General features: G+C 41.0%; 1 protein-coding gene across 6 annotated transcripts in view; it reads left to right on the top strand.

Annotated features, from left to right (window-relative positions):
• The window catches only part of pard3ab (par-3 family cell polarity regulator alpha, b), a 191,031-nt gene that overhangs the window by 59,056 nt on the left and 109,091 nt on the right, over positions 1 to 22,884 (top strand). For all 6 annotated transcript variants that reach the window (XM_026313169.1, XM_026313171.1, XM_026313168.1 and 3 more), the window contains exons 3-5: positions 7,896 to 8,079; positions 11,857 to 12,044; positions 12,332 to 12,475. In XM_026313169.1, coding sequence (XP_026168954.1) covers positions 7,896 to 8,079; positions 11,857 to 12,044; positions 12,332 to 12,475 — 516 coding nt within the window. The remainder of the gene's footprint in view (positions 1 to 7,895; positions 8,080 to 11,856; positions 12,045 to 12,331; positions 12,476 to 22,884) is intronic.

The following is a 22,884-nucleotide window of genomic DNA, read 5'->3' as shown; positions in this document are numbered from 1 at the left end:
TGCACGTGGTGACTGTGAGGGAGCAAAGTGACAAAATCCCTTCAGAAGTCACTGCCCGAACAGCTCGTAAATTTTATTGCGTGTCGGAGTGTAGGAACGGGGCAGGGCAAGTCAAACTGCGTGTGTGTTAATGTGGGAGATGAAGAGCGAAGTTGACTCAGATGTCAGTTGTGATTCTAACAGAATTTATAAATTTAGATAAGAGGGGTTTCTAACAGCACGACTCCTCTAGCGCCTTGATTTTCCTCTTGAATCCTCGATATTCCAGTTCATCCCTTTAGTGACTCTAGGGTTGAGGTCACGACTCTGTGCAGGCCAGTCCTGGTCTTTCAAACCAAACCAGGAAAACACTGCCTTTTTGTTTTTTTTTTCTAAGAAATTCAATTTAAATTAAGTTTATTCAGACGTTGTCGTGTACTTTGATTTATCACCGAAAAAAAAAAAACAAACCATTCGATTGGTCAGTTGCTTTGCTGTTCTGCCCTGACAAATCCTGATGCGTCTTTCATGATCAGTAAATGACTTGGTTCATTAAATACTCTGGATGTTGTTCTTTGAAGTAATGCTGCTGCTTTTTTTACCAGTGGAGTTTGTTTTATTTCAAAGGTTCACATTGTTAAAACAACTCTAACATCTATGTGTGGAAATTTCTGATACATGAGAGAGTAAGACTCACTTTCCTGTCCCTACATATTTGAATCTTATTACAGTGGCCCAATTGGAGTCGCGGTTATTTTTTTCCATTTGTTACTGTGCAGCCTGATTTTCTCAGCTATCCACCAACTCCCATATGTGGGAAATATTATGAAGAAAACTTTCCTGTAACCTCTCAGGTAACAAATCAAAGTGGACGTATGGAGGAGGAGAAAACACCTCCCCTCTTCCTCTGTGGCCTCAATGAATTGGTTTTGCTCCAGATGTATTCATTACTCATTTAGTGGAAACCATGTGACTATAACTCTTGTCACAGCTTTCAAACACCATCTTTACGGCCCACTTTACCTAATGAATCATTCTCCTCAAGTGGCTCAAGGTAAAACACGATAATGTGACCTGAAGTTTGTCTTTCAGAATCCTTAAATGTGGGGAAACCTGTCTGCTAAGTATTATCAAGTACTGAGTAACCAGCCATCTTTTATCTTTTGAGCTTTCTGGAAACTAAACTCCTCACATGAACAATGTGGGTATGTTGACCCAGGAGTAACATTGGTCACTGGTTTTTGGCTGCAGCGGACTCGTGTTGGGGGATTTGATGAGTGTCGCTTTTGGGGAAAAAGGCCTGTTGCAACCTCTCACTTTTCTCCACAGTGGCTGCGGCATAAAGCACAGCAAAATGTTCCAGGCTGCAGTGTCTCGACCTAAGAGGAGACTTGGGGTGATGTGTCTTGGATTTCACAGCTGTGTAGGCGAAAGTTAAAGTGGTTACTTCCCTCCTTTTTTGCTGACAGCTTTACTTTTTGCCCTTTCATTCCCTGGCATGCCCCTGGTTTAGAAAAGCCAGGTCTGGATGACTGGGCTTTCTTTGCTAAGTATAATACAGGAAAAGGAATTTGTCGCGGTGAGATTGGTGCATAGATATTGTTGAAATTACTGGTGTGATACACACATTTTCTGCATTTCTAGGACTTCGTCTGGAATAACCATCAATCTTTTGTTGTTACTTTTTAATGTTTTATTAAGTTCTCAGTTTCCAGCATTTCTCTGGTCAGACATGGAATGTCTGTCTGCATATTGATTAAGTGTTGAAAACACCAGTCACCAATGGAAATAGGTCAAAAGAAATGTATTGGCTGTCATTAGTAAACCCAGCCAAACCAGATGAAGAACAGACCATTATGTGGAGATACGGACACACATGGTGTAATAATAAACTCTAAATATCCAGTATCGGACGCTTTCCACCTGCTACACATTAAGTAGGAGCTAAATAAAGAAGTAAGTAATAGTTATTGTTGGCAGATGAATCTAAAACTACAGTCAGGTTGAGTATTTCTTGTCTGTATAGCCTGATGGTTCTCAGACAGCCCAAGGCTCCTGACTAGGGAAACACCTCAATTTCTAATAGGAGCAGGTCTAGGAAAAGGCTATTAGAGATGATTAAAAGAAAATGTGTAATATCAAGTGAAATTTAAGAAGCAGCATATTAAGCACAAGGTTCTTTTATGTTCAGTACCACTGACCTAAATGCAAAAAATATGTCAAAGAAATTAATCCAGTGGTCGGTCCAATTAGATTCAACACCTACAGACCCGTCAGTTCATTCACATTCATCCCTGCTCTCTCCAGATGCATCAAAGCACAGACTCATGCATCTCATTATTCTTCCCAGTTACTGACTCCAGTGGTTAAAGCATGAACAATACAACGTCAACAATGCAGATAAGACACAGTGGCCAGGCTTCTGCCGGATATCTTGTTAAAAATTTTTTATCGATTTTGTTTTGTAGATGGTGGATTAAATATAATGTAGGTCAGTCATGTCTGACTTTACCTAGTCCATGTAATAAAGTACTGAGAGTCGAGTACCAGCGCAGTGTGTTGGGTCATATACTAAACCAAAAAAAGTACATTTTTAGTGTTTGACAGTGACGATTAAACTGTCATGATCAACTAGTCAATAGTTTTTTATAGACTTTTACAGCTGTCACAGTTTCCTTTTAAAGCGAGCTTCTCAGTTTTAAAGATTTACATTAAAGTGATTGAAAATCAATTGTGTTGAAAATGGGACCGTGAGTTAAGCACCTTTGACTTTAAATATGTCGAACTATAAAATTCATACACTCCAGTCATAATTTTACATAATGACAGTGTCCAGTAGATTAAATCACAACCCTTTAAAAGCATTTGATGGGCATTTTTCGTTACTTCTATTTTTTTTTTTTTTAGCTCAAACAATTTATCAGTTGTCACTTTAATTAGACGAATCAACGTTCATTTACAATGACAAAAAAAATGACACAAAAAAACCAATTTTTCATCAGTTCACATAATCAGTTTGTTTGCTTGGATTTAATAAATCACATTAAAGCACATAGAGAGGCAGAGAAAAGCTCTAATGTCTTTATGAAACTGCAATGACTTGAAAATACTTTATGTGACGAGTGAATAAATCAAATGGTCGTAGCAACTTGGAAAGGTTTATATTTTGGAGTTGGTAGGCAAACATAGTTTTTGGACAGTTGCACCAGATTTCTGATGAAATAAAACTGGGCGATTGCTCATGTGGTGCAAGCAAGTGACTGTGTCTTGTTGAATTCAACACAGGCCCGTAAGGACTAATTCTCCTTTGAGAGACCTCCAGTTCCCACTCTGGCTTGGCTGCCAGCGCATTGTTCTAGCCACAGTTATGATGATGATGATGATTTATGGGCTAGAATGACTGCTGTAAAGTGGACTGACTCACACTTTCCATTGTAATTTACTTTTCAATTATAGCTTTATTTATTTATTTATTTATTTATGTATTTATTTCAGTTTTAGAGTGATGTGTGTGTGTGTGTGTGTGTGTGTGTGTGTGTGTGTGCACAAGTGGACTCAAGTTGAGAGAAGAGCTTTGCACACACACACACACACACACACACACACACACACACTGTACATGTTTATATTATGTCTTTAATTCAAGCTGTGGTCAAAACTGCCAAATGTATTGGTCTTTCATCGTGTTTAGAATATGATATGATCTTAGTGATAATAACTTCTCAAACTTTTATCTTTTTGCAGCCGTTTTATGGTGTAAAAGTTTAATGTCAAAAGCAAGATGGTTTCTGTGTATTGTTTTTGTATTATGTGCACCTTCTGGCTCTTATTCACAGTTTCACACAGCAATCAACACCCATCGCCCTGTGTACACATCCTCTGTGTTCCTGGGGGAAGGCCAACCCTGCTGATTGGCTGTCACCTTTTTCTGAGAATGTGTGTCTGATGATGGGTGGCAGCAGTTCTCCTGTGGGTGGGGTCAGGGCTTGTCAACAAACCTCAGCAACTAGCTGTGACTTGAGGCCGTTTCAGAGCTCAGAGACACACAACCCACTCGACAAAACGCCGAACACAATCGGCGTCAAGTCTGCAGGGAGCGGCTGTCAGTCAGAGCCGTTTCCACTCAGACGTTCTCTCTCACGTCGATTAGAAAAAGGAAACGCACGCTAAAACTGATGTTGTGCTTGTTTACGTTTCATGTATGTTTCTTTAATGTTTAGCCAAAGCCTTTTCTTTTAACCGAAAGGTGGAAAAATATAAATAAGTAAATAAATTGAATGTGACATTAACGAACCCTTAAAAAAACCAAAAAACGGTTTCATTTCAGTGTTTTAAACTTGCAGACAACCTGAATTTGTCTCAGCTGATCACACAGTTGATCACATTAAACATATAGTACAAACTAGCAACTCAACAACATGTTTTCTTTAATCGTGACACTGATACTGAGAGGATCAATTCTCACATCTGGACAGACGATGTAATGGTGACACTGTTTGTAAATGCCCTGAAACCTAATTATGTCTCTTTTATGCCTCCTAGAAAGACAGATTACACTATATTAGATCCTGACAGCTCTATAATGTTATCTGTTTAGTGTTTGGTGACTCAGATGTTCTGGAAGAATCATTTTTCTTTCATCAGACAATCACACTTGGAACATTTGGACCAACTTCTTTACCCTTAATTACTTTTTCAACTTCAACCAGCATTTGTGTTATCACGAGTTCTTTATTGCCGTGCGCTCATGTGGGTACAGTGTATTATTGTAAACTAGAGTACATACAGTACAATTTAGAAAACAGATGATACGCATGATTTCTGGTTTGAAATAATTGGATGATATGAAACTTCTGAGATCTCTGTGGGCAAACACGGCTTTTCCAGTAGAATGAGAGTTTAGTGTTATAGAAAAGTAATGGTGTGATAAATGCAACTTTAGGATATTTTAACAGCAATTAAAATGTAACTGGACTTTTGTTGCACTGGGACGTTTTGCGTTAACCACATTACATCGACCGCCCTGCTTCTATTCTAGCATTGATTATCGCTGGTTATTTCGACCGCTCAGACTGGCGTAGCACTGGAGTCCTGGATGCTTTCATAGTGCACGTCCTGCAGCTGAGCTGATTATGTATGTAATAACAACCACATGGGTTGTAAAAAGCACATGTGGCTGGGTAGTTCTTCTTCTGTGGTGTCCTGAGGGGATCTGGAGGGAGAGAGTCTGCTGACTCAGCAGTTCTGGCTGAATAGAGCTTTAATGAGGGAAGAGTGGAGGACTCTGCTACACACAGGAAGTTTTATATAGATGTGTACGCATAAAACCCAGAATCACAGAGACACAGCTTGCTGCCTTGTCCCATGTGTCCCACTTAGTACACACACACACACACACACACACACACACACACACACACACACAGTTTTCCTCCCATCTCTTTTACATCCCCTTGTTCTGACTCCTTTACCCACACTCTGTTACTTACTTTCGCTTCCTCATTCGTTATTTCGCACACACTCTCCCTACATGTCTTTCACTTTCATGTGCACACACACTTTCACTCTCCCATGCAGCCCTTTGACCTTTATTACTGCCATTACTGTGTGTACACATTAGCCCCAGGCTGCTCTAATTTGAAATAAATGTGTGCATATTTATGTAAAGGGGCTAATGGGAAAAACAAGTATTGAGGTCTGTAAGTGAGTGTGTCTGTGCCTGTCTGTGTGTGTGTGTGTGTGTGTGTGTGTGTGTGTGTGTGTGTGTGTGTGTGTGTGCCTGCCTGCCTGCCCTCTAGAGCCTGCTTCTCTCACCAGGCAGCCTGTCCAGCCTGCTATAAAACGCCACAGCTCACAGACTAAATGTGGCTGAAAGGAAGGTTTAATGTGCTGGAAAACTGGAAGTTGGATTTGAATGGTCCAAGTGTGTGTGTTTTAATGGATTGTGTGGGTGTTTCTGTGTCTATAAATGTAATTGTGTGTGTGTGTGTGTGTGTGTGTGAATGCATCTCTGTACATTTGGGCATATTTCTTTGTATATGTAGTAGTGTCCATGTTTATTGAAGTGTGTTCTATTGAACCTGTTGCGTTTTTTTTTTTTTTTTTTTTTTAAGAGTGAATGCCCTTAAAATATTAAGCTTTACTGCAAACTGCTGTTGAGATGTAACATACAGGCTTCTGTGCAGTAGTTCTCATACTTTTACATGTAAAAATATATGCAACATGTTAAAAATACATGCTAAACATTAGATTTTATAGTAGTATCATTGCAACAATAGAAGCACGAGCGTTTCACCATCCCGTTCTCTCTCTGTCTCGCATTTGTTTCAGTCCTTCTTGATTTTAAGTTCTGGCTAAGTTTGAGTAAGACGAGAGAAGAAGACGATGTTTGTTTTGACAGTAGAGAAGAAGTAATGTCTTTCGGTGCTGTAGCTAAAGGAGTTTTATAAGTTTTATACTTGGTTTTTCAGGAGTTGAATGTGCTGCTATTCGCTCATTGATTGTGTGTTATGAATGCTGCTGAGGAAATCCCACACAGTGCGGTCTCAGCGGAGCACTCCAGTGATTCTGTATTGCACCACTGTAAAATTACGAGACTCACAGGACAGAGATGGAAAATGAAATTAAAGCGTGTGCGAGTTTCAAAGGAGACATCAAAAAGATGTATTTTTCACACATTGTGATTTTTTTTTTTTTTTTCCCACGTTCCAAGTGAAAATATTGTCTGAGTCTGTTTTCATCTGTAGTTTCTTACCTCAGGGTGTTTGGTCAAGAAGGATTTTCTTTCTTTCTTTATTTTTTTGGTCAGGATGATGACAGTAAACCTGAATGAACTACCTTGTTATCTTGAAGATGTCTGAACATTTTCGTTGAACTTTTTTTTTTTTTTTTTTTTTACATGGTTTACATGGTTGTGGGTCAGGGATGTAGACTTCTGAATACACACATCACAGTCGTGCCTCTATGGCAGAACTCACCATGAGGGACAGTTAGATCATTTCCTCTAAATTGACAAATGTTGGATGGATTTTTCACTTTGTCCTCGGCCTAACTGAAGCCTGCTGAACACACATCTGGGCCTGCTGGGAGTCACAGGGGGACAGCGTGAGTCTCATCTTTAATCTAATAAAGTGACTCAGTAGAGGCTGGAATTAATCATATCTGTGAGGGAGAAGGGCTTTGAACAGAAAGTGTGGAGGGAAAGCAGGGAAGCATTTTGAGTGAAGATGGAGTATGATTGGATGTAATGAGCACCTCAGTGTCATAAATCACCCCCATGCTTCTTTGGACTGTGCTGTGGGTGCAGGCTTCATGCATTTTAAGCTTTTAGCACGACACATTCTTTTGTGTGTGCACCGATGTCAAGACAACTACTGCTGTTAATGCACTGTCTTTCAAATCATTGTAGTAATTTCACAATGGACTGGCTCAAGTTGGATTCCAGGTCCAGTCTGGGCCAGTTGCTGTTGATGATTATTGTCATTTGCCTTTGATTTAGTTGCCCAACTCTCTCATTAACATTATGTGTTGGACCTGCTTCCCCATGAGCAGGTGAAATAATAACAGTGATGAAAGTTTGGACAGAAACAGTGACCAAAGCACTTTTTAGGCTCTCTTTCTCTTTTATGCCACTTTTTGACATGATTACAGATTATATGAAACTCACTTACACATAGTCTCAAATAAAGAGAGAACCATGTTGAAGAGATGGTTTAACCACAACTTACTACTTCATGAAAACACTTTACCTGGAGAGAGGTGTATGTAACACAAAGCTTAACCTTTCAGAGTTTTCTGCTTCCTTCTCATTGTCCTTGTCCTTATTCCCCTATTCCCTCTTTGCAGGAGCACAAAGCAATATGTGTCCCAACATCTGACCTCTTGTGCCGTCTCCTTTGTTGTTCCCCCCTCCCCAGCTGATAGCCATATATGATGAGCAGGAACCGCATCATGGAGGTGACGGCACCAGCGCCAGCTCCACGGGGACCCAGAGCCCCGACCTGTTTGCTGCGGACCTTAGTGCCGGCAGCGGAGCCTCAGCATTTCAACCCTACCAGGCTGCCAGCGAGATTGAGGTCACACCCTCCGCCCTGCGCACCAGTAAGTCCCGACACTGGAGGGAAACTCAGGCACACATGTGGCCAAATCCTGGGCTTGTATCTGGCTAGAGGGGCCATTATTTAAAGATATAATAAGCAACTACAACAGTTACTTTACAGATGATTAAAAATTGATTCAGTTCCTCTTACATTCCTCTTAAATTACCAGTGTGTTGTCTTCATTGGTGTCAAATATTAGCAACTTCAGCATTATACAGCGAACCCGACAAATTACCTTATCACAGCCCAGCGGTACCTTGGCCCCGTCCATAAATTCTGTTAATTGGACAGGAAGCCCTTTTTTTTCAGGGACAGATAGCCATTTGATCCCCAGCCAAAGTGGCTAATTGGTTCTATTCGCTGCCTCCTAAATCAAATGTGATGCTGAGCCCGTCCACCTCTGCAGTTTTGCCAGCCAAGTCACTTCTACTGTAATTACTGTGAGTTTGGATGGGAAACTGACTCTTGTAGGTGATTTGTCAATTCAGATCAAGCAAAACCTTTTGCACACAACCATAAGCAGAAGCACACACAGATAGACGGCCTCACTGTCGCTCTCTCCTCCTTCTTGAATATTTATGGTTCTCCGTAAAGTGAATGTTTTGACTTCAACCTGCAAACAAACAAATACATATTCTATTTCTCTTGATGCAACAATTTTCTTACGAAAACAAAAGTCTTAAGCTGGTTAAGACTTGTTGTGTCCTAGATCATGATGGAAAATATATAATTTAAAAGCAATATGTCTCATTCAGATCAGGTTTGTTGATCATTTGAAGCTGGCAGTGGTTTTGTTAGCAGGCTCTGTCCGTCTTTTGTCTGTACTATAAATTCTCCTTATTAGTTTTTTTTTTTTCTTTCTGATCTGCCTCTTTTACCAGCAGCAGACCTTTCCAAAATGCTTTAGTTTCCATTTTGTCCAATTTTCTATCATTTCTTCCCGTTTTTTTTTTTTTTTTGTATGGTCGAAGGATACTTTATAATAATGCATTAGTCGAAATTATTTTTCCTTTTTCAAAGAATGAGTGGTGGAGCAAAAAATAGGCTACATCCTCACACGTGATTGGCTGTTCCTCTCTGCACATACGGCACGTGAGAAATCACTCGATCACTTGAGAGCTACTCTTAAAGGTTGCACTTGAAAAGTGCTGTTCTGAGCTGAGTGGACATGCTTTTCACTCCATTTCTTTTCATGCGCATAGTGCTAATGTCTACCTAAATTGACAGCTTTTGCAGCAAGCGAACAAAATTCAGTTTTTGTGCATTTTGCTAAAGGTTATTCCTGCTGTACAGGTTGGTGTCTGTAGGAGTTGAGTCACTTCACTTACAGAAAATAATCTTCTTTTATTTCTAACTTGGTTCTATGGAGCATCCTTAGGTGTAACTCTACATGTAATAACTTTGATAAATGCCTGTCATGAACAGTTTATTTGTTTCCTCCTACCTTTTCTTGCTTAACAGACCTTCCAACTCACACATACTCCAGTGTTTTATTATTGCAATCTTTAATTAGCTCTAAAATATGCCCCACTGGTCAGAGTGTGGCTTATCTGTTAATGACCTGTGAACTGGCGTTGATTGACACAGCCGCCACGAAAATCACTTTGTCTGTCTCTAGCTCAGTTACACACACACACACACACACACAAACACACAGTTTGCAGAGGCAGGTCACTGGAGTCCTAATTGGATTTCCGGGCGAGATGCATAATATGATTCTGTGACAAAAAATGGAAATCTTGGGAATAATCACACCTGCCAGTTACGTCCTATTTAACCATCTTCATTATAAAGTCTAACCCTGATTAATTTACATCATCGAACCTCGTCAGCTGAATTTTAATGGGTTTTAAGAGAAATGTCTGCTATGGCAGAGAAGGAAGTTAATAATTTTTTTATTTATTTTTTTCATGAACACATAATTAGGATAGCTTTCAATCATGGGTTTACATTGGGCGAGATTAGAGGCGCTGTACTGTGGCTCTTTGCCAGTTTTCTTGTTTGCCCCACAAACTAAAAAGAAAAGTGAATAAGCTTGTTAGACTGAGCTCTTAATTTAACTTCACAAATGCTTGATGTTGGTTTTCTCTGGTTATTCATCTTAAAACTTCTGCTGATGACAAAATGCTGATTAAAGTATGATGTGTAATAAAGTTGAACAGTTGACTTAATTAAGTTTTTTGGAGAAAATCATACTTAAAGTTCGTAATTGTATATTTTATCTTTAAGATACAGTGAATTCAGTCTTTTATTTTGTGCTTCAAATGGTGTAGTGTTGTTATTTCCAATTAATATGTGGGGACAAAATGTGGGTCACAGTGGGAATCAACAATAGAAAAAAACGTATTAAAATTGAAAGTCTTATTGAATTTTTATTGTATTTTTTCCCCCAAATTTAATAAAATATTGGTGTTTCTAAGTAGTACTATTACAGAAAACTGTAGTGGGGTGTTAACAGCTAACAAAACAGAGGTCCTGTTAGTTATCTATCAGATTACCTACAGTTTCAATTAAGCATAAACTAATTTAGAACCATTGAGCTTTGATAAACTGCATTTGACGCTCCCTGTTGTACAATTTTAATAGAAATCTTCCAGCCAATTAGACACAAGCGTTTAGTAGCAGTGTAGTATTAGCAGATGGTGTCGGGTTAGGAAACGATACTTGAAATGTGGTCTTGTGCCCTAATGCCTCCTGGGAGTTGGAGTTGTGTATGTGGCCTTAAGACCTGTCAGCACAGCCTGCACTCTGTCCCTCTCTTGAACTCCATTTCCCAGAGCGCCGCTGCCTCCCACAGCTCAGAACAGTTTAGGTCCCACGCCCCGGGTGACCCAACAACAACAACAGTCAGCCAAGTACATGAGTGTATACACACACAACACGCAAACACGCTTTCAGATTCTAAACAAATGCTGTTGCTCTCAGCTGAGCTGTTACCAAACACGACGTACCGATTCATAACTAACGCACACAAACAGATGGGCAATTAATCCCGTCCTGGACTTATTCTCACAACACACACAAAATCTAAACTGCTGACTCAGACGCACACTGCTCTCTTTGGACAGACCAGACACAAACACACACACACACACACACTAGCTTCCAAATAATGCGATGATATACGAGCAGCAGAAGGGGAACATGGGAACGGGTCAGTTTGCACGGTCATCTGGAGAAGAGGTTTCACCTTTTTAACCAGTTCAGTTGTTGATTCATCCACTGTTTCATGTGTGTGTCTCAAAAGTGGGAGATTTTCTAATGTCACCACCCTTTGTCTTACACGTGCAGGCTGTGGTGTTGTTTGCACACTGCCCTTGTTGGAGTTGTTTTCCGACCTTTCCCACTTCCCACACACTGACACTTTCAAACAGAGTGAAGAGTTTTAATGGAAGGCGTCCACTCGTCCGGGTGTTTCTCAATAGGCTCTTCTTCATATTGTTGTTCCCACACAGTCTGCTGCTCAGGGGTGCACTGGCAGCAAAGTAGAAACTGGAACTGCTTGGTTGGACTTTCAGTGCTTAGGTCTGATTAAATCACAATAGGATGATAATGGGATCTAATGATTAATGACGTTTAATTACCTTTATTATTCCTACTGGTGATTTGTTCCAGTATGTTCACATCAATCATGCTGGAACATAATAATCTTTGTCTTAAGTCTTATCAGATGCAGCAGAGAGTATGTTTTTTTTTTTATATTTTAAATGCCAATAAAGCACTTTCTTTTGATGAAGCCCTTCTTTACCACCTCCACTGTTTTCCCCTTTTCTCTCAGATATGCCCCTCCATGTGCGGCGCAGCAGCGACCCTGCTCTGATGACTGTCAATGGGCCGTTTGTCAGTGGTGAGTCACGGGTCCAAACCGAAGAGCAGCCGTCACGGAAGAACCCAACCCGCTGGTCCACCACCGCCGGCTTCCTCAAAGCTCGCCACTCCTCCGGCACCAACAGCCTGGAGAGGAAGGTGAGGGGCCGGGAAGCAACAGAGCCAACAGCCAAAAATGCACTAATATAAAAATTATTAGATTTCAATGGTCATTTTTACATAGATGTGCTAAAGGCTTCTATATATCCATTAAGGGGATAAAAGCATTTCCTGAAAGTTATTAGTGTATGTTTAAAATTTGCAAATCATCCCCAGTCCCACTTTCCCATAAATAAGAAAAGAAATATCTACTCAAAGAGAACTAACCATATTGTCGATTACATTATGGAACTGGGATCGAACACTCTGTCTATACGTCTGTGCAGGGTAAAGGTATGGACACATACCGCAGTCTGCCGCGGGATGCTGGCACCTGGGCCAGTCAGAGAGAGTTTCAGAGAGAAACAGCCCGGTCCTCACTCAGCGCCAATCACCCCATGGTGGACCACTGGCTGATGAGACAAGAACAAGTAAGAGCATGTTGAACTTGTATATGATCCTAACTGGTCGACAAATTATAAACGTTAAATAACCACATTTTTCACCACGGGTGACCACCATTGAGTTAAACTATTACCTGCCTTGGCACTCCAGTTGTTACATGTTAATGGATTAATACACACACACACACACACACACACACACACACACACACACACACACACACACACAATGAACCTCTTCTTTGCACCACATTAAAACAGCACTTTTGACTTCTGGTATAATTTATTGCTTTGTGTATTTGTCCTGATGGTTGACATCACATATTTTTAGCTATGATACTGTTGGTAACCAAATTAGGATCCAGTCTACACTCAATAGAAAAGTGTGCAGTGTTTCCTCATGATTCTCTATACAGGTCATGGACATGAGTATCGACAGACCAGCGAGCCACCTGTTAATTATATGCCAACCTCTGCTCCTAAGAAATACACATTATGACAGCGCTTCTATCTCTGGTTTTACTTCATGTCCTGACATGTAGTGAACATCTGTCATCTTCAGCTCTCCGGCGTTCGGAGATTTACAGGCAGTCTCACCCTCAGACTACCCATCAGCCCTAAGCTCTGTGGAAGCCTGTCTGAGTGGCCTAGATCTATTCCAGAGCCCGACCCAGGTCTATCACTCCCCCTGGCCCTCAGCAAAGAGGTTAAAAAGTGAAGAACCTGCACCATAAATCTACAACGACACAATGAAACAACATAATGTTGATACAGTAAATAACATAATTCACAAACGGTGCATATGGTTGTAGACGCATCGAACGTTGCCAAGGTCAGAGAGGTTCACTTGGCCAGAGTTTTCTTAAATAAATAAAATATATATAACAGCATATCATGGTCCACAGGCATCATTCAGGTGATTTTTGTTGGTGTGAACCAGCTGTGGGGTCCCCACAGCATAAAAGATGAAGGGTTGATTTCTCTAGGAGAGGTTTAAGGACCCTGACCAGCCAGCCAACAGACGACCAGACCCGTTGGCTGCTGTCAGTCTACATGTGTTCCACCATCAAATGCAGTTTTTGCGGTTTGTTGAGCACAGTTAACACTAATCTGGTCCCGTCAATGACCATTTGGTCAGCTCCACATGTTGAATTCTGATCAGTTGAAGTCAATAAGGGAGCTGTTTGATTTGCTGAATCGCTGATTTTATTTAACTGCTGCCGTTGTATTGTGTTAGCTGTGGCCCGTCATGTCTTCCAGTGCAGTTGGTCTTTGTGGGTGCTTTGTTGGCCCTGCTAGGTGCCACCAAACTTAAACGTTTTGTTATTTTGTACGCGGGGTCTTCCACAGAAGTGTTTAACATACCATGAGCTCTGTCAGAATATCAGAAAACATCTGTCAAAGTGGAGCTGCACCTGTCTGACAGTGTGTTTTAGTGTGGACAGGCCAGGTGGTGAAGGTCACTGCAGGATGGTGTTGGTCAGTATTAATGACCTGCTGAAGGCCAGCTGCCCTCCTCAGCTCACACACACACATACAGACTCGAACACACACCATCCGCTCTTTCTGCCCGACTGCCCTCACGGTGACTTCAACAGCTGTATCGGTCTGTGCGGTCTTGTACTGTGAGTCTGTCTTGTTTAATGCTGTTTTTCTGTGTGATAGTGAGAGACAGCTAGTTGACTGGGTGTCAAGTTGCATATTCTTGCCCCATGTGTGTACAGGTGGTGTGTGCTTGCATGTATGCACAGTGGCATAGGAAACGGCCCAGTCGAATGCTCTGAATCCAATTTGCAGGCTCATATACAATCTCAGATTTCTTCGTGTCACAGACACACACTCTCCCCTGTCATGTCTCTGGAGCTGTTTTTGTTGGCCAGCGTGTAGATGCTCTCTTGCTTGCTGTCATTGTTTAATGTCAGTTTGATTTAAGCTTTGCTTAGCTTAGCTTTGTTCCAGGAAGGATGTTGCAACTCTGCCGCGTGATGAGAAAATCCTGAGTTTACTCTAGACTAGATCATGAACGGAAGAAAGAAATCACTTTGTTAGAAGCAACTGGTCATTACTATGCACCAGTGGTTTTGAAACTTTTTGTGTCCAAGGAACACCAAATGGCCACACCTGCATTCACATCTGTGCAGAATATCCTCTGTAAAATGTGTTATCATGTTTTAGCACTCGGTGAACATTTTTTCTTGAATAATACCAAATAAAATTTGATAAATGACTATGAAATATTTAACAAAATAATTCATTTGAAACTTGGAATCAGCAACATAATATGGACGTGTCAGTATTAAAGCTTAATGGAGATGAAAGAGGGAAAGATGACAGGCCGACTACAGGTATAAACAAGTTTAAGACATGTTTAATACAAACTTTAGATCACACTTTCAATGGAAATGTGTGTGTGGTGTTTAACACATGAATTACATGCATCACGAAAATGTGAATGAAACTCATGGTGCACCATGCTATACATTGTAGACTGTGCCTGTTGTTTTAATGTCTTGCACACATGTAGGATTACTCTCCTGTATCTACTCACCGCTGTATTTTATTTTAATGAAGTGAAGCTGAGTACAGAACTAGTAAAGGAGTTACATTTTGACCACTTAAAACAGTGACTGCACATCTGATGCTGACAGAGCAGCGCCTCACACGTCTCATTCTTGTCAGTGTCTCGTCTGATTCAGTGCAAGCAGGCAGGATGTTATTTATAAGCACATCTTAGTGAAGTGTCATTGTGATTCACAGAAAATCAAACAGTAAAATCGTGTTGCATTGCAAACACTGGCCGAGCTCTTAGAGTAGTTCAAGCTTCTGGTTATACCTAAAATATATATATACCTTCTTGACTCTTCCTACACACTCACACAGATGTTTCCAGTTAGTTTGTCGTATTTGATTTCAGGTTACAGTCGGGTGAAGCTATGGGGAATTATGTTGGGCACTAATGTTAATGATGAAGTTGAATGTTTCCCTGCTCTAAAGTGGGAAAATGAATTATTATCAAAATAAAAGTTGTCCAGATGCTGCCAGCAGCAGCAGCAGCTAACACAGTGCAGGAGCAAAGGTTGCACTCTGAGTTAACAAAGTAAAATAAAGGGGTAAATAAAATGAAAGTCTGATCTACAGTAAGCCCAGTTTAATAGAGCTGCTTCATGCATCTTTAATGACCATACAGCTTTTGTATACTGTCTAAACTCTTAACAATTCATTATAGCACCAAAAGGAATTTTCTTAGGATGCTATTAGCCTAGAGAGTCATTTTCCAGTAGTGTATCAAACCTTTATTAAGCATATAAAATCGAATGGTTTGGGAATGAAGAATAGCAGAGTAAAATTAGAATATGCGGTGATTTTATTAGAATAGAGGAGGCTGGAATGATAAATTAAGCAAAGCAATTTCCTCAAGTTAGTTTATCTTCCTAGAATGACATGGAACATACAAGTATGAAATGAGGAGCAGAATTAGTAGAGAGCATCATATAATGAAGTTGGCCTGTTTAACTCATGGAGTCTCTGGCTTCTTTCATATAATACGGCGAACAGAACAGGGCATTGCTCTGCACTGAAGTGAGCCAGATTGAATTGCATTGAAATGAACAAAACTATTCTCCGTTCCCGTGTGGGTAATTGTGCGTGCCTGCAGCTGCACCAGCGGCTCCCTGACACTCAGCAAAAATTGAACTGCGATAGGTCTAAGCCGGATTCACAAGCCCTTAAACTCCCAGACCCCTTTGGCAACAGGTATGGGGTCGCCATGGCAACAACGGGCTGTCCGTCAAGTCTGCATTAATGAGAGCTGGTTGGAGGTGCTGCAGCTACATAGAGAATATAGGCCTGGGCTGCGCTGCTGTCTGCGTGTGTGTATTCATGTCATGAGGGCATTTATACGTATGTGTGTGTGTTTTTTATTGTGTGTGTGTGCGTGTGTTTGCGTGCAGCTCTTATTGTGTTTTTCAGTCTGTGCGTGTGTGCATGTATGAAAGCAGCGGTGTGTGTTTCATGTGTCAGCGATAGACATGGCTGCAGATCAGCCAATTAAGAAGAAAAGCCGCAAGCTTGTTCCAACTACAGTGTGAGTGTAGACAGCTGAACCTCTATGCACAACACACACACACACATTGTGTACCCTGTGTGGCTCAGTCATCACCTCTGAGGGGTGACAATAATCCTTAAGAACTTACATGAGACTTGTATTTGTTATATGTAGTGTTAATGTCTCATCTGTGCGTTTTGTTCAAGGTGCAGGTCTGTAGTTGGTCTGTGGACTTTGCTTGTTTAATATTCCGTCTGTAGCTACTGTACGCACAAAGGTGTGTTTGCTGCTGTCCAGTGAACGTTTTCAGATAAACCACCAGAATATGAATGAATCTGCTGCTGCTAAAGCCACTAAAAAACAAAATGCCAGATAAAATTATTTGCACTGCATGGAAGGTTTGTAAGGCATTTTGGATTTTAAAATTGAGAGTAAACGGATATTTGGTTTGAAAACCCACAGCTACCCTGTCTGAGGATGGAAGAGAGCGCTATATAATATTTTGTTAACTGAACATCTAAAGGAAACCAAATGTCACAGCAGAGAACACACTGACTGATTGACAAGTGTGAGTTTGGGGGTTTGGTGCAAAAGCAGCAAGGCCAGCGAAGCCACAAAATCTGATACCTGCGTCTCATGTACCAGTATGAATTAAAGGAGGTTTTTGTGGGCATCTTGAGCCTCGTAGCAGGGAAACCTTAGAGAAGTGGTAGACTAGAATGACTCATAACTACCTTTAATAACATTTATTTTTTTCCCCAATTACCACCTTTCAAGCGCAATTCTCCTCAAGCTGCTTTTAAAAAAGTGGGGTTTGTGGTGCAGTTAGTGAGGACAGATCTGTTGTGTAGTTGTGTAGTGTGTCACGGTGTGTGATACAGTGAAGACTGAAGCTCGGTTTGTAGCAAGTGTGCTTGTATTGCTGCCATGTGTCCTCAGCCATTAGGCTGCAGGTGGACCCAGTTATCTTTCATGGTGGGATGGAGGCATCACACAACTCACTGGGGATGTTGTTACACAGATGTATGAAGGCACATCTACACACACACACACACACACACACACACACACACACCTAGATACCTGCAGCTCTATGCATGTGTGTGTTACTGTTATGGTGCGCCAACACCTCAGCCACTATGAAGCTAGTTTGATTTGTACATGTCAGACCTACGCAGGTGCACACACTCAAACACTCCCCAGGATTTCATTTATAAATACAGTATGCATGCACAACATTTCAAAGCTTACCTAAACTAAAGGGAACAAGCATGTGTGCACACAGAATAAAAACGCAGTTGCACTGGAAGGGAATGTGCCAAAACAAATCATGCGACCAGAAAGCGCAGACACGTACACTTTTTTTTTTTCTCCAGTGCTTCCTAACTAACAAGGCTTCATGCAGTGTGTGTGTATAGTGGAGAGTTGAGTCCCTCAGGTGCACAGCACAGCTTTAGCAGGATAAATCATGAAAACCAGAGCCATACACTCATAAATCAATTCAGACCGCACTTCTGTGTCCGAGTGTGTTCGTATGTCTATGCATAATGAGCACTCAGACCTGCATATTCGAGTGTATTTGACTCTGAATGTGAGTGTGAATTGTTTTTCCTTTCTATTTGCTGTTGTGCAGAATCCATATCATTTTCTCTGTGAGGGTTTAAGAGTGTGTGTGTGTGTGTGTGTGTGTGTGTGTGTGTGTGTGTGTGTTTGTGTGTGTGTGTCTGTCTGTCTGTCTGTCTGTCTTAGTGTAATAAGACAGATGAAAGTGAACCATCCACCTTTCACTGCGGCAGGAGCAGTTGAGATGCTGAGCAAATGACCAGTAGGTGCTGCTGTGGAGCTTAGATTGAGTTTGTGTGTGTGTGTGTGTGTGTGTGTGTGTGTGTGTGTGTGTGTGTGTGTGTGTGTGTGCGTGCGTGTACCTTCTGTTTCTGCACAATATGTGAGTGAAGTGTGAATGGGTGTACAGATAAATACTGTAGGTGTGTGTTTGTGTTTGCAGATGTGTGAACGGTGTTAATCTACAGTCACCTTGTTATTGTGAGCTTTCAGTATGACTCCTTCTCACTTTTCCATCTGTATTATTTTTTATTTGGGGAACCTTTTTATTCAGTCTCTCACTTTCTATTACTCACCATTCTTTTCTGCTTTATGTTCAGCCTTCTGTTTTCATCGCACCTTTCTTCACCTTCATGTCCATGTTGTTTGGCCGTCATTTAATCACTCATCTCCGTGATCATGAGAACGTAGAATTGTGCTATTCAGTAAGGTGGTTCTGCTTTTTACTACAAGTCTGAGTATCTGTATTTCATCAGTTGCTGGAGGACAAGGACAAGTACTTTCTCTGCATATGTCAGAGGATTTTAGTCAGATTTACCTGCATCTGTCTTTCATTTACAAACAATCTCACCTCGTTCACTTATTTCCATCACTGTTGATTGATCATATTCTTAACTTAGAAACTCAGGCAGGTACAAAGACCTTTAGAGATACACTTTTTTTATTCCTAAATCCACAAATCATAACTCATATGAAAGTCTTTTTGCAGTCTGTGCTCACAATCTGCCCCCCTTTTGATCCTCAATTTTCACCCCACTGTTCAGGTCCCCTCCTCACGTCATCTGTTTTATTTTCATTCTTCTCATTTCTCTCCGTCCATCTCCCTCTTTATTTCTGCGGCTCCTCGTCGTCTTTGATCTTCTGGTTTTAATGTGACAGAGAGCTGTGGGAGCCCAGATCCCTTCCAGCTGGGAGAGACAGGGTGAGGGAGCAGGGATAGAGAGATGATGGGAAGATAAAAGCTTTCCCCCTCTTGAGGGTCTGCACTTTCCCCAGAGGGGATCTTCACCTCAGGGTGCAACCTGCCATTAGGTCTTTGCACACACACACACACAAAAGCACATCATTTGCTTTTGCTCACCTGCTACCAAGATCTAATTACAGCACATCACCGCGTCTCAGACCTCATCAGTTTGGGCAGATGGCAGCTCTTTCTCAAACTTAATCCACCTGTTGACGTGAAGGAACAAAGGAGAAATGCGTACATAGTCGAATCTAAAGATAAGAATCTCAGTTTTGTAAACATGCCGTGCTCCACAGGTTTGTCATTAGCACAGAGAGAATGAAAAAGAGATGGAGACATCAGCAGATGAAAGAAGGCGAGACTGAAAAAGAAAGTGTTTTGTGGAGGAGTTTATCAGGTCTATAAAACGATCAAAGACAGGGAAGAAGGATGACAACAGCAGGTGTCAGCTGTTATCAGAGGAGAATGAGAGGGATCTGACAGGAGAGAGATAGGGCTGATTATTGAGGCCTGGTGTGCTCTGACAATGAAATCCTGCCAATTGAAGACAGGCAGGGAGATCATGAAACATATCCTGCAGAAACACAAAAGTCTTACAGGCTATTGAGAGATTTTGGCTCAAAACATTTGGAGTTTCAGTACAAAATACTGGTAAATAACCCGAATGCATCGTCTGGAAATGTGACAAAATATTATTTTAGTTCAGTTTTATTATCCAGAAAAAAAAAGATATTAAATGCAAATCCTCAACACCAGTTTATGAGATAGTGCATAAACTGGCTAGTAAAGTTTAAATCATAGTCATTTTATATCTCTTGGTTTTAAGCTCCTCAAGTTTAATTATGAATTAATGGTTTGAAAATTAGACATTGAAAATGAAATTAGATCAGAAATAAGAAGTCTGCAAAAACCGCCTGTCTAAATTTATTTAAAATGTTAAATCTTGATGTCATGTGAAGCTGCTGAGTCACTGGTTGTGTGGTTGGTTCCTCTGAAGGTGAAGCACAAGCTGCAGCAGAGCACTGCAGCAGGAAGTTGAAGAAAGTCACAGGGAAAGGATTCAGAGTGGGTGTGAGTTTTTGTGTTTTCTCTCTGACTTGTTTATATAGACACATTCTTCTTCTCAGCAGCAGCCATTACAGTTGGAGACAGCCAGAATAATGGCCTTCAATCCGCCAACTCTACCTCAGTGTGTGTGACGCTTGTCACCATTATCCACAGCTGCCTTCCTCTAGGAGGGTTAGTTATTTTGCTCTGTAACGGTGGCTCCATCAGGAGTCTCATCTCGATAAACGGTGCATCATATAACAAGCTGTGTGACCAGCTCCAGTCCATCCTTGTAACCTCTGGGTTTTTTTTGGGTGTGAAGAAAATGCACCTTGAGATATAGAACCAGTTCAGATAGATCTGGGGGGAAAAAAACAAAAAAACAAACACACACTAGTTATAAAACTAGTTCTAATTATTTTTTTACTCAGAAATGGTTGTTTTGAAAATGCTGTCTGTGTAACCTAACCTTATCCCAGTGTGGCAGCTAAATGATTAGCATGTTGATTGAAGTATTTAGATTAATGAATGTAATATTATTGCTAAAAAAAACTAATTGCCCCTTGCTTCTACTCAGTGAACAGAAAAATCACATGCACATATTCCATTCCTGGTGGTCAGGTGGTTGTTTACCTCATCAAAAATGTTACTATCCAAAGACTACAAAGCAAATATTGATGGTATTGTTGTTTGTAAATAAAGTTAAAATGTTTAGAATATAGAATATTAAATGTTTAGGTAATCATTTCAGTTCTATATCTGTTGGATGTTTTTCAGTGATACGTTTTACACAGAATAGTGTTTTATCCCTCCAGTGGACTTGGTAGGGAGCACAGTAGCCAGTGGGGGGAGTGTGTGTGTGTGTGTGTGTGTGTGTGTGTGTGTTTCTGTGTTTCTGTGTCTGCTATATCTATTCCAGCTGACATGTAGCTCTGCTCCCCATGTGTCTTACATATGGTATAATCACACACACACACAAACATTTTTGAAAACTTTCCTTTTCTTTCTTCTTTCCATCTGTACTTCTTTGATTTATCCTGTTCTGTCTCTCTCTCTCACACACACACACACACACACACACACACACACACACACACACACACACACACACACACACACACACACTTCCACCACCTGTGTCATGTTTGACATTGCCAGTGGAGCCAAGCCACGTTGATTCTGTCAGCACGTGTTGGATTCTGGCCTACATCAACATTCAGCCCTAACCTGCCTGATTACTGTCTAAATAATCCATCCACACCACTGGAATGCCAGACATGCCTCAAAGTTCCAGACAGACCCTCTGCAGGGTGAACAGAAGACTGTTAATGTAAATTTCAACAGATTTTATAAAGAAGTGTCTCATACAGAGACTCACAAATTATTTCAGCGTGCATTACAATTGAAACTAATGTTCCAGAAATGCCCTGACTGATTGAATTTTGTAGTAAACTTCTGCATCAGTTAATTTCACTGAACACTGTGAATGCTTTGATGAACTGAATGAGACTGATGAGATACTTTTTTTTTTTTTTTTTGCAGCTTTTTTGCGCCGACAGCAGAAAAGCGCTATATAAAATGTCAGATCGTCCCGAATCCCTTCAGATTTTAAGCTGGGAGTCTTCAAAGTGTCGTTTGTCATCCTTTTGTGCGAGCTTCGTCGTGGCTTTCTGTTCCTCGGTGTAATGTGTTTTTGTCTGTCTCAGTGTCTGACTGTGTGATTCCCTTTGAGTCTCTCTGGTTGTCTACCTTTCCTTTTTTCCTCTAGTCTTTCCCTTGTCTGTCCCATCGCTCACTTCACCTCCCCTGTGCTCTCAGGAGGAGTAGTTTCTGCAACTCTTCTCACTAATCTGACTATGTTTTTTTCCATAGATGATATCTCCATTAAATATCACATGGAATCAAGTCGGCGTGAAACATCCTGCTCCACCCTTCTCACTGTGCCGAATCAAACACACCCACACGAGCCGAAAAACAAGTGTCGTTCACACCTTCTGCAGTTCCATTTCCAGCGTTGCTGACTGAGCTCTTGGGGGAATCGAATCCTAAAATGTGAGATTTGAAATTGCTTAGATTCCTGATGAGGCTTCTATTGTCTGTCGTTTCAGAGAAAACTGTGGCACATATTTCGCTGTGGTGATACCCTTCTGCCCACTCCATCTGCTTTGATTGAATTGGATCACAGGAATTGCAGTTGAATTAGGTGACTTGCTACAGCTCCACCATGGTAATTTAGGAAGTGCTGGAAGTCTCATCTTGTTCATGCTGGTATTGCTGCAGTACTGCCTGTAGTGGTTCGTTGGTGGACGCAGCGCTGCAGATACAGCGTCTGTAGGCTGGGTTGTAGGCTCAGATATCACGTGCCATAAAGGGACGACCAATTACACTGAACAATTACACTTTCAGTAGGACACAAGTCAAACCTCGTAGCTTCTAGGTAGATTATAAATGATAATATTCTAAGACTCACAAAAGACAGGAAAGATACATTCATGCGCTACACTAATGTATTTTAAGTGGGTGTCATAGGACGACACT

The sequence above is a fragment of the Mastacembelus armatus genome, chromosome 17 (assembly GCF_900324485.2).
Source record: "Mastacembelus armatus chromosome 17, fMasArm1.2, whole genome shotgun sequence".
NCBI lineage: Eukaryota > Metazoa > Chordata > Actinopteri > Synbranchiformes > Mastacembelidae > Mastacembelus > Mastacembelus armatus.
Note: the sequence above shows the minus strand (reverse complement) of the source record. Positions and strands in the feature narration are given on the sequence as shown.